General features: G+C 49.8%; 1 protein-coding gene across 4 annotated transcripts in view; it reads left to right on the top strand.

Moving 5' to 3' along the window:
* Positions 1-12,332, top strand: part of WHRN (whirlin) — a 55,837-nt gene that overhangs the window by 24,685 nt on the left and 18,820 nt on the right. For all 4 annotated transcript variants that reach the window (XM_086475702.1, XM_086475701.1, XM_086475700.1 and 1 more), the window contains exon 3: positions 5,158-5,283. In XM_086475702.1, coding sequence (XP_086331828.1) covers positions 5,158-5,283 — 126 coding nt within the window. The remainder of the gene's footprint in view (positions 1-5,157; positions 5,284-12,332) is intronic.

Raw genomic sequence — 12,332 nt, 5'->3', positions numbered from 1 at the left:
GAATAAGGAAATAATGAAATATATACGATATGTACAAATCGATACAAAACCAATACCGAACCCGACTCCCCCCACCCTGATGATGACACGTCACCACCAACGCTGCAGGGCTGGCACTGGGGCAGTCCCAGGCTGGACTGGGCAGCAGACAGGGACGGGATGCAGGAGCCGGACTCAGGCACTGGATTCAGGGGTGCACTGATCGGGATCGACGACAGAAGGACAGAGAGAGTCCTCCTCAGATGTCGCCATCGAAGAAGAGAGAGGGACCCTTGTGATCCCTCAGCTTTATACTGAATATGACGTATATGGAATGGAACACTCTGTGGGTCAGGTTTGGGTCACCTGTCTGGTTTGCTCCTCCCTGTAGGTGTGACCTTTTTCGTGCTTGTGACCCTTTTCACTCCCAGCACTCCAATGTGGAGTACGAGATCTAGCAGTGACCTTGGTCGCTATAAGAACAAGTCTAAGCAAGGGCCTCTCTGCATCCCATTCCTTGGCACGAACTATAAACATCAGGCCTTGTCACTGCTGGGAGCAGTCACTGTCTGGAAAAATGTGCTGCTGTTTCAGAAAGTGCCATTAGTTAGAGGAGACTGAACTGAAACGTTAAAGCACTAAACCAGAATTAGTTCTGGTTTAGCCCAAACCGGGACAGCGCGTTAATCGTGTATAAACCTGCTTACCTGAGTTGAAAAGCCCAGGCCTAAGAGCTTGGTCTAGGAAATGGTGTGCTGGGGTTCTGCTCCCAGTGAAGCCCAAGATCAGCGCTTTCCATCGTGGCAGGATCAAGTCACAGTGGTGGGAACCACTGGAAACAGCCTGGTCACAGTGGGCATGTTTATCTCCCTCCTTGGACAGCACAGCTTGGCTTGTGCTTCACTGTCATCCCAGCCGTGTCTGGAGCGTGGGAGAGGTGCCCTCGCTAAGCTGGCAGCGGGTGCAGACAATGCCGTGCTTGGGGCAACCCCACCTAACACCATCCCTGCAGTGTGCCCTGTCACTCGAGACAGTGTCTCAGAGACAGGAGGCCCTTGGGAAATACTGTGCAAAATAGTCTCCCTTCTTATCCCTAAGCCCTTAACATGGAGTGACTCAGCCTTTGCTTCATCCTGGCAAGCAGCTTATCTCTTGGCTCCTGAACGCTTTCGTTCTGCTCCTCCATCCGGCCTCGCTCATCGCTCCCCAGTCTGAGCAAACTGAGCCCCCTGCCTGCGAGCACTCGCTTTATTTCTCAGCTATTCCCTAAATCTGCAGTTTGTCAATAAGCCAAATGCTCCGAGAGTGGTTATTTCTCTGGCCCCTGCTGCTGCCGCGCGTTTCCCAGCAGCCTGAGTTTCTATTGCGATTTCCGCAGGGTTTATTCAGAGAGGCGTAGGTATTAGTTGATTAAGAAATGCAGTTAAGCCCTCAACAACCCAACTTTCTGGGATTGCCAGCAGCGATGTATTTTTAAGTAGTGCTTAGGTTTTTTTTCACGCAGCTTGGGTTTGCGGGAAGGTCTTTCAGACCTTTATTGCTCGGGGCTGTATTCATTGCTTTCTGCTTCTTGAAGACTAGGTTTGCCTGGTACGTGTGTAAACCGACCAGCTCACACAGCAGCATGTCAGGTCTAGAGGGAGAGGGAATATCTCTTACTCCATCTGATGGTATCAGGGTGGGGAGAGCAGCTTCTCAGCTTACCAGCCCGTCGGGATAGTGTTAAAGGGAAATGTAAATGCCTTGATGTGGAGCTGCCCCTCCTGTTGTGAACTCCAGTGAGGTGCTGGCAGGTATATTTGTTGTTCAGGAACTCATGGAGAGGGAGTGCTGCCATTACCAGTCTATTTTGACCCTGATCTGTGATTGCATGCAGTTTGTGGCATTTCTGCTACTTGTATTTTTCCCAAAGTTGGGGAATTTTTGAAAGATATGGCCACGGTGTGGTGAAGAAGTCACAGTAGAAAGGAAATCCTGAATGTCGTTAGACAAATGGGGAAAAAAGAGAAGGACTTTGTAAAAATTCAATATTTTTCTGGTTCTAATAAAACCCAGTGAAATGTTCTATAAAGTAATCATTCTGTGTCCAGAGTGATGTTTTCAGGTGAAAAGAAAGTTAAACTGCCCTTGATCTTGACAGGCAAACGCTGAGTTAGGTGGGTGCAATGCCCGCTCTCCTCTCCAGCCTGAAGTGTGAAGGTCTCTTTATGGTTGCTTTAGAGTGCTTCAATCCTAAAATTGTTTCTAGCGTGTTGTGCACTTTAGAGCAGGGGAGGGACCGGCCCAGAGAACGCCAGTTTTGTGCAGCCCTGCCAAGGACGCTGATGCAGGTAGTTAATGTCTTGCAGTTCTCGCTCTCCGGCTTTCCACGGCGCGGCTGTTTCGGGAGCGCGGGGAGCGGAGGGCAGCGGCGCCGTGCTGAGAACCTCCCCGCGTCGGTAGCGCCTTGGTGGGTTTCCCCCAGCTTTAGCTTGCCGATCCATGAAACACGTGTAGCTGAAGAGGCGTTCGTGCAGTTGCCAGCCAGCTGTGATACTGGTGTAGAAAAGCAGGAGAGTTTTGTCATCTACTTCTTAAAGTACAAAATTTTGCATTGTGTTGTCCTTAGATTTATGTCCTGCTGATGATTTCTGTTTTGCTGCCGCACCACCACTAAGATAGAAAATAGGTTTTCAATACCAACCTCTCTTAAGGCTGGGCTGAATTCCCTGCGTGATGCTGTGTCCTCTAGAAAGACAGGTTAATTAGTGACTTGAAGCTGGAAATGAATTTTCCATCCAGGTGAATGTGCAAGCTTTTGAGTTGACTGCGACAAAGAGTTTTAAATATAAAAGCCATTTACAAACAGTCTTTTTCGGGTTGTTTCTATCAGTGTGAAACACATTTTGGCGTTTCTCATTTGTTTTTATTCCTGCTGTCTGCTTTTCTCTAGAATTGACTTAAAACTTGGGACAAAAGCAAAAAGAAAAAAACCTGGTGTTATTAATTTAGAAAATGTTGTGCTGCAAGTGAACAAAGGCCATTTTAAATTGAGACTCCTCATGGGAGCTAAACACAGGCTTGCTCATTCTAAATTCTCACCTGAACCTTTCATATATCATCAAGCCCTCTCAGTAGGAGAGGTTGGAGGAAGGCAGATGGGAAGCTGGCTAATAGCTTTGGTCTGCCTTGCAAAATCAGCCCTGCAACCAGCGTTTGGTGGGGAAAACAGCTGTCCAGGTGCTGCGAGGTACTTCAGCCTGTCAGAGGATTGTGGAAAATATTAAACATCTGTTGCAGTATGTGCTGGCTGTTCTGGGCAGGATAGATAGAAAAACCTGTCCTAGCATTATTAATTAGAGATAATAAGGCACATGGCTGCATGGAGGAGTCCTGAGTGCCTTCTGTGCCTCGGACAGGCAGGGTGCCTGGGTGGGGTGTCCTGCGAAGCTGCCGTCTGCGCAGAGCAGTGACTGCTGCAGGGGGGATGGCTGGGCTGGTGGAGGTGGGCGAGGACCAGCCTGGGCTGTGTCAGGGTCTTGCCCCACTGCAGCCTGTGCCTCTGTGTTGTTTGTCTCGTTGCTTGTTCTCTGTACCCTCTCCCAAGGGGAGAGTGCCCGGGGTGGCCCCTCACAGTCACCACTGCCTGAGAGACGGGCAGGGAAACGGAGCTGGGCAGTTTTCCAGTTGGGATGGATGTGGGTAGTTGCTGTGTGATCATGTTTACCCAGGGCACAGGCAGGCAGAGGGGAAATGCACAGCCAGTGCTGACCAGTACCGCTCCATCAGTGGTGCTTTGGGGATTTCTCATGGCCAAGTATCTACCCCAGAGATGGCCCTGTAAAAGTAGAGAGCTGAAAACTGCTGCAGGTCAACTTTCCCTCTGCTTTATGGTTGTAATCATCCCAGGCCACGTGTGCTGCCCCTCACGTAGGTGAACCTTCTCAGTCCTCCAGAGCTGACATTTCCTTCTTGTATTCCCCACTGCCTCCCCCGTGCCACTGGAGCTGCCCTGTCTGGCCAAGGGACACGGCGGGGGTGCAGCTCGCCTGTGTTCCAGCTGGCCGTGCATCCTACCTCTCCCTTCCCCTGTGCGATCTCCTCCTTGTGTTTCTGAGGCTGGCAGAACAGGAACAGAAGGGTCCCTTTGGTGCTGCTTTGTCACCCTGTGTTCTGTGGCACCTGGGGCTGGTGGCAGGGGAGGTGCAGTGGCCCCGAGCAGCCTGGCCTTCAGCCAAAGAGCATAACAGCGGCTCCGTCTGGACCCCGAGGGTGTTTGCCATGAACTCAGGTGAAACCTGTAGCTTCCTTTTTTAGCTGATGTTTTTAGTTGCTAATACTGGAGGCTGGGTTTCTGTGGGACAGACGGGAGGAGAAGGGCAGTGTTCAGCAGAGCTCTGGCACTCCCTTGTCTGGCTAACACCTTAGCTGGACTCCAGCCTCAGAACGGTCTCTCGGCCCTTGCTGAAGCTGTGTCTCTTCCTGAGGACCAGACCCCTCCTGAAACAACACTTGCTCCACTTGCGGCATTAACCTCCTCCTGTGCCAGTGCTTTACTTCTGGCTTTGTCACCTGGGTCCTGGATGTGATCCCATTGTCTTTCTTCTTCCAAGTTTTCCTTTGGAAGAGCCAGACTTCCATACCTTCTCCATGTGGTCAGCCCTCTCACTCCACTTGAGCCTCTAAATTATTGGAAAACAGGAAAAGACAAACCAAACCCAAATCATGGATGTTGCGTGCTCTCCACACTTCACTGGAAAATGCTCTCCTTGGTAGAGTCACCCTGTCTGTCCCCCTGTGTCTGTGGTTAGCTGTGCTGCTCTCTGGGCATTGCCCACTCTGCAGGCCTCGTACTTCTAAAGCATCCTTCTGAGTCACAGCCAGCCCTGACCACTTGTCCGGGCATGGGGAGACGGAAAAGCCTCGGGAGCCAGAGGAGCAGCTAAACCTGCTCGCCTCCCTCCTCTGCATTGCTAGGGGAGCCAGCCGCAGCTGGGAGGGGATGTCGTCTGGGGCTGAGGTGGTCTGGAGGCCTCTACAGAAGGGGCTCTGTGCCAGAGCGTGCGCTGCTCACTAGGGAACTGGTGGGAGAGCTGGTGGCAGCAGGGGGGACGTGGCTGTTGTCAGAAGCGTGGAGCCGACGCTGCTTTCGTGCAGTGCTCAGACCCCATGGAAATGACTGTTCCTGTTCCTCTGCAGGTGAATCTGGTCCTGAATGAAGGGAAATCCCTGGGCCTCATGATCCGAGGAGGTGCAGAATATTCCCTGGGCATCTACATCACTGGTGTAGATAAAGGCTCCGAAGCAGAGAGTACTGGCTTAAAGGTAAGAGTGACCCTGGAGTGGGCTGGGGCAGGAGGTAGAGCGTCACGCGCTGTGGCTGCAGGGCCGTGTTGGCACGTGACTGCTGCTGTTCCTACCCCTCTGCCCCCGGCCAAGCAGGGCTCTCAACAGAGGGATGAGCGTTGGCTCACCTTTTCAGGGCAAGTTCTTTGGATGTTTTGGATACTAAGCCTAGAGGGAGCAAGGTGGTTGTGCAGAGAGAAATGAGAGAAATGCAGCCTTACAACTTCTGGAGTCGGTTGTATTTGTATTCTTCCTTAGCACACCCCCATACCTGATTTCTCCCCTTGGAGGTAACCTGGGGATGTTTTTGATGCAGACATCTAAGAGTGCAGCCCAGACCTGGCAAGTGGAGAAAGTCAGTCATCTCCCACAACTGGTAGGGAAGAGTTTTCTATTAAAGATCCTCGTCCTGTGCCCTCTACCTGCATCTTGCATCCAAACCCATTACGTTTGGAGCTAGTGTTTTGCACAAGATGCTCTTAGCCTGCCTGCGGGGAATGTGTTTAGCCACCATGATGCGAGGAGGCCAGGCTTGCTGCGGTGGGAGCAGATAGGTGCTAGTTTCCTCCTGCTGCATTGGTGTTCACAAGTACCGTGTCTTAACAAGCAGAAACAGCGGGATCAGCCTCGGGGTTAGAGCAGAGCTGATCTATCAGCAACCTAACTTGGTGTGACCTCCAGCTACATCAGGCTCCCTCCATGGTCAAAGGATGCTTTGAACCCTCCAGGTTCCTAAAGGATTCTCTGTGGTTTGGCTGGGCCCTTCTGAGGCTTCAGTGATCCAGAGTTGGCTACAGTTGTGCTGCAGACCTCTTGTAAAGGGAGATCCTACATCTCTTTCATCCCACCATGTACACATGCACACACACCATCTCCAAGCTCCTCCAGCCTTCCCGCTGTACCAGGTCTCAGAACATGGTGGGACACCCTGGGACCTCTGCTGTTCCTGGAAGGGGCATTTGGGGTTAAAATTTTGTATGTTTTAGGGTGTTCACTAGTAAAATCAGTTGAAAAGAGAGCCATTGGGCTTCAGGTGTATGAATGGGGCGTGTTTGAAACTCAGACTCCTCAGGCTGTAGCATTTTACTTCATCACTCAGGGTTTCTTTTCTGGTGTGTTTTTTTCTCTCTAAATGACCCAACTCCGTGCAGTCACATCGTGCCCTTTTTACTTCCTCCAGTGCAATCCCATGAGCTCTGCGAGACAGTTCTTTCCCTGCTCCTTGCGTCAGTCGAGACTCGATGGATGTGAAACTCCCTAACATTCTTTCAGTCCCCTGAAATGCTGCTGGACTGCTGGATTGAGGGGTAATCCACTCTGATCCCCTCTTTGTAGTATGAAGTGATAGATTTCTCCCTTGATCAGCCCTGGAGAGTTTAGGGCAAAGCTTTCAGCTTTGCTCCCGTGGCCCCATAAAGTCACTTAACTCTGTCAAGGCTGGTAGCATGGAGTGGGCAGGCAGTCTGGTGGAGAGGGCTGTGATTTGGGTGGGGACAGATACCAACCTGTCCCTCAACTTGCTTTGGCCCATCTAGCTGGGCACTGAGTTCAGCAGGCTTCCCTTTAGAGGCAAAGCAGAAAGAGGGAGACATTTGCAGGGGTAATGCAAGCACTTCTGAACTTAGGTGTCTGCTGCAGGCTCCTCTTTCTCTCTGCTGACTCTTTTTAACACAGAATGAAAATACTGAACTTGGAGATTTGAATCAATCCAAGCCTTAGTCCCTCTCTCAGGTCCTTAGCAGGGAAACGGGGTTTTGGACACTGCCATATGAGAGAGTCACTTGGACACTAGGGACAGGCAGCTGTGGGAGCATCCTAGGGAGATGGCCGAGTGTTTCTCAGGGCAGCAAGAAGTGAAAGTTGCCGCTGGAAACTCCCTGCAGGCCATCCTTCGCTCCCAGAGCATACGTTACTCCTCTGGGCTGGCCGCCTTGCAGCCGCTCCGCCTGCATGCCCAGCCAGGGATGTCGAGGCATGCGTGTCCATTAGCGCGAGGTGGGGGTGAGGGGCAGCAGGAACAGCTCTGGGACACAAGGATTTCAAGACAGAGATAAGAGGCACAGGAAAACTTGTTTCTGCCTAATAGAGCTGGAAAGAGAGGGATGGGCTTGAGCTGCCCCAGGCATCACGTGGGTGAGGCTGCTGCAGCAGAGGACCTGCCGTCTGAAGCGAGCCTGTTTGTCCCCACACCTGCTGACCCCGTGCCAGAGTGTCAGACTCCATCTCATAAATGCCAGAAGCCTGAAAGATTAAAGGCAGGAAAAGAAAAAAGCGGTGTTGTTTTCTTTCTGTTTGTTTCATGTTTAGTGCTTCCGTACTGCTCCAAATCCCTCTTTTTGCTGCACGGGGAAAATTGCTGCTTTTCTTGGTTCCGTCTCCCTGCCGGTGAGCTCAGCACGACTGATGTCACACTGCACACTCGCACACACAACAGAAGTCACAGCAGCACAACACAGGGCTTTATCCCTCCACCTCTCAGTTCAGGCCTGCTGGGAAGGCAAGAAAATAGTCAAAGCCCATGGAGCGGTGCGTGCTGCTCCCCTCCGTCCCTGCCAAGCCAGGTCCCCCTGCCGTGGCAAATGTTTGCACACCAGAGCCTCTGCTTATTGATTCTTTATATTTCTGTTTTCTGGTAGCTGGTTTGTGCATGCCAGCAGGCTGGTGCTTTTCTGAACATCAGGCTTTATGGGATTTCAGATACACACAGACACTTCCTGCCCCGATTTGTATATGCTGCAGGCTGTAAGTTTAGAACTGTTTGGAGATAAAGAAAGGCACTTTCTGTTCTGCTGTTAGACACGGTCGGGTGTAGAGTGCATCCACACACTCCCTGTGCTGCTCCAGGTGGTGCTGGAAGGGATGCAATGCCACGAGGAGGGAAGAACTAACGGTTAAACGTGATTACCAGATAATTTGTTGCGCTCTAAAACAGAAAAATTTGTTCAATGTGGGCTCAGCCCAACCTTGCTGGGTCGATGGGAAGGTTCCTGCTGCCTTCCCAGGCAGTAAATACTTCTGTAAGTTTTGATGCTTTCACTAAATTTGTCAGCAGAATTGGGTTGATTCTGTCAGACATTGCATTTTGGGGAAACCTTGCATCTATGGCACCAAGTCAGAATTTTTGAATGTTTTAATAACATGTGTTGCATTTCCCCTAAATTTTGATTAAAAGACAAACAACGTGGTATCAAAAGCCAGTCAAAACCAAGGAAGTTTCTCTGGTGCCGGAGAGTTAAGCTGGCTTTTGTCTGCTACAGAAACAGGGGCTGTGGTCCTGAGAATTGGGTCCCAGAGGAGGTCTAGCCCTGGTGATGCCAGTTTGGGGACTGCTGCTCCGCTCCCTCCGAGTGCTCTGCAGGTGCCAGCAGAAAACAGGCTGGATCACTGCAGTCAGTCAACAATTAAATATTCATACTCTTGGCCTTGGCCTTGGCCTTCGTTATGTTTATTCATTCATGAAACTTCTGGCAATGTGTTCTTTGGGCATGTTTTAAAATAGGCTGCCTCAGTGTAAGTGCTCCGACTGAAAAAGTGCAGGTTAGCAGAGGAGTGCAAAGGAGGAAGGTGAGCCAGTCTTGTTTGCTTTTGGGTTCCGTCCTTCCTGCCTCCTTTGTGACGTTTGCAGTGATGCCGTACAGGAGCTGAGCTTGTTCTGCTGGTGTTCGTGGCTCTGCTCATCCCGATTTCTTTGTCGTTCTTTTTTTCTTGTGGTGTCTTTTGTCAGGATTTTTTTTTAAAGGCTTTTTTTTTTGTCTCCTTGACCTTTACATCAGAAATAGCACATTTCAGGTAGCTTTCTTTGAACAAACAACTAAATATTGAGTTCCTAGCACAAAGGCTGGGGTAAAAAGAGGCTACCACGATCCCTGTATGTCCATATACAAGAGAAGGAGAGAAAAAGAAAGACTGAATAGAAGGTGAATGACTTGGGGACCTACAGGAAAGGTGGGGAGGGACCCTTTATCAGGGAGTGTAATGACAGGACGAGGGGTAATGGTTTCAAACTGAAAGAGGGGAGGTTTAGATTAGATATTGGGAAGAAATTCTTCCCTGTGAGCGTGGTAAGACCCTGGCACAGGTTGCCCAGAGGAGCTGTGGCTGCCCCTCCCTGGCAGTGCTCAAGGCCAGGTTGGATGGGGCTGGGAGCAACCTGGACTAGTGGAAGGTGTCCCTGCCCAGGGCAGGGGTTGGACTAGATGGTCTTTAAGGTCCCTTCTGACCTGAACCATTCTGTGATTCTATGATTTTCCATCATTGGTGGCAGTCATGAAGCTGCCTCTTGAAAACTGGCTTGTGTTTTGAGGTCTGCACGTAGACAAAGACACTGAAAAAGAGAAAATAAAAAAAGAGCCTCGTGGCAGCCTCAGAGTCTGGGAAATAAGCTGTATAGTGAGAAATTCAATGAGGAGGTGCATGGTTGTGGTATGCAAGGTGTAACCTTTCCACTGGCAGCAGCGTGGGGTGGTCCTTCAAACAATGTCACTTTTATGGGGCCAGACGTTGCTTAAATAGCTCCCCTTCTGGGGAGGCTACCAGAAACCTCTCCACAGCAGTGCCGAAACCACTGCCTGCCCCAAGAGACACTCCTCTCTCCTTGCATGCTTTCATTTCCAGTCTGCATCTGCTTTGTTCCTCTGATTTGTATTACAAGGTGTTTGGGGAAAAGAACGTGTTTTCAGGCAGGGCTTGGCACCCGCTGTTCCCTTGCCTTGCTCCCAGATCTGTGTCTCATCCTTCCAACAGGCTGTGTTGGCCTCGTTGGACGTGGATCGTCTGCCTCGACCTGTTTCCCTCCTGGGGAAGCTGAGTACCTCCTTATTTTTCTGAGTCTTAATTTAGTCGTTTCCAAATTGATTTGTACTTTTTCCTGCCCATATTTTTAATTTCTTAAGGTCTGCTTTTGGTAATTATTTGTGCTAGAGAGAGACTACTTGTACTTTAGTGGTATCCGCAGGTGTAATTTAACCTTTCTTCTAGCACATTAGTGGTGTTAAATAAAACTAGTGCTAGTGCCAAACCATTTGGCATCCTATTAGCCCTGTTATTCCCAGCTCAATTTGGTGTCATTTAACGTTAACTCATGTTTAAAATCTCTCACCTGTTTTTCTGTCGGTGTGACTGAATTTCTCCCAGAGCCAATTTTGATTATTTTTAAGAGACTTTAGGTGCTCAGAACCCTTGTCTTAAGCCCATTAAGTTTCTCTTGACTGCCTCTCCCTTTCCCATGTTATTCTCTCTGTCTCTGGAAAGAGGAGGAACCAGCCTGTCCTCGAGGTGTGTTATTTCTGAACTCTGCTTCTTGTCTGTCGCCTGTCACCTTTTGCATGTCATGTTCAGCCCCTGCATTTCAGGGTAGATTTTTCCCTAGGAAATAAGAATAATCCTGTTTTCAGAAGTGGCCAGGCACTTAGCAGGTCCTGTTGTGTCCACCCACCATTAGCTGAGCACAACTGAAAACTTGTTCCTGAAATACCCAGGGCAATCATATTTCTGTAGTTTATTTAACCTTTTTGGTGTCTTATTACTATTTCTTTAATTCTGTGCTGTGCATACAGCGAATAATTTGCCAGGGTCAACATTTGTTTTAATAGATGGTTCTTTTGCATCTCTGCAGTCTTTTGTTATCTTCCCAGTTGTCCTTGACTTTGGGGAAAAAAAATAATTATTATCTTTGTTAATTAGCAAAAAATCCTTTCCAGCTCTAATAGGAGCCTGTCATCAACAGGCTGATTTGCAGGAATTTGGGCTGTCCAACAATTCCCTTATCTGCCCTTCACCAGCAATTATTTTTGCAAAGTCTTTCCCCCCCAGCCCCTGCACGAGGTGCTCAAACTTACCCAAGTATTTTGTGGCTGGTTGTTCTCACCCAGTGTTAATATTCTGGCAGCACTAGATGGAGGTGGTCTTGTGCTGGGCACTATACTAATGGAGCATAAGAGACCGGAGCACCATGAAGGACTTCAAATAAATGTTGAGGCAGTGATGAAGGACAGACATGGAGAGATGAAGTAGCTTGTCCAGGGCCCCTCTGGTCTCCCTGATACAGCGAGGGCTTGCCAGGTTCCTTTTGGTCCGCTCTTGAAAGGCAAAGCTGAAGAAAGATTATTAAATCTGTGTAACTGTCTTGAAGAAAAAATCATGAAAGTTTAATCCCTGATATGGAACTGGTAAAGATTCATCATTGCAATAAAACTATCTGATCGAATTTGGATTTTCATTGTTTTGGTGCTGCAGTGAGCCTGGTGCTCCTTATTTTAGCAGCAAAATCCACTCCAGCGGTTTGCCCAGTGAATTAGAAAGACCTGAGAGATGATACTCATTACACCTGAATGTGTGTTTCTCTTGGCAGTTTAGGCACTTGCGTACTTTTCCTTCCCTGTTATGTTGGTGGTCAGCAATTTTCTGATTGTTGGTTTAAAGCTGGCAGAGCTTGAAAGCAACCTGAGGTATATGTGGAGTCTCATGGTTGGAAATGTGGTCATTTGTGTCATTTACCTTTCCTTGGGCTCCCTCCCTCCCTTGTTTCCCATTTCTTGGTCTCTGTGGATCAGCTCGGGTGGAGCTGGCTGCTTCTGTCTCTCTTTCTGCAGCTGGTTCACAGAGGTGAGGTTGGCTCCAGGCTCTTCCTTTCAAACCAGGGAAGTTTCACATCCCTCACCTATGATTTTGGCAACCGATCCGTGCTCTGCAGTCTGCTGGGGTAGGTGTGATTATCCTACCCTGACACAGCCTGTGCTCCCTCTCCTCCAGCCAGCTGGTGCAAAGGGCCACCATGCTCTGGTCATGACCTGCCAAGTCTGACCCGTACCCAGTGCTGTCTCTCATCCTTCCACAGGGAAAGTCAGAGAAGGGGAAGGCCAGCCAAGAGCAGGCAGCTCTGTTTGCAGGACCTGCTGCTTGAGCATCTTCCTGGAGCCAGCGCAGGAGATGGTGCAGCAGGACCTGGCCTGTGCCAACACCAGGGCCTTGCAGTGGTGATTCGTCTGCCGTGCTCTCGCTTCCCTCTGAGCTGCAGGCTTGCATCAGCC

Source organism: Leptosomus discolor, chromosome 19, assembly GCF_034619465.1.
Source record: "Leptosomus discolor isolate bLepDis1 chromosome 19, bLepDis1.hap2, whole genome shotgun sequence".
NCBI lineage: Eukaryota > Metazoa > Chordata > Aves > Leptosomiformes > Leptosomidae > Leptosomus > Leptosomus discolor.
Note: the sequence above shows the minus strand (reverse complement) of the source record. Positions and strands in the feature narration are given on the sequence as shown.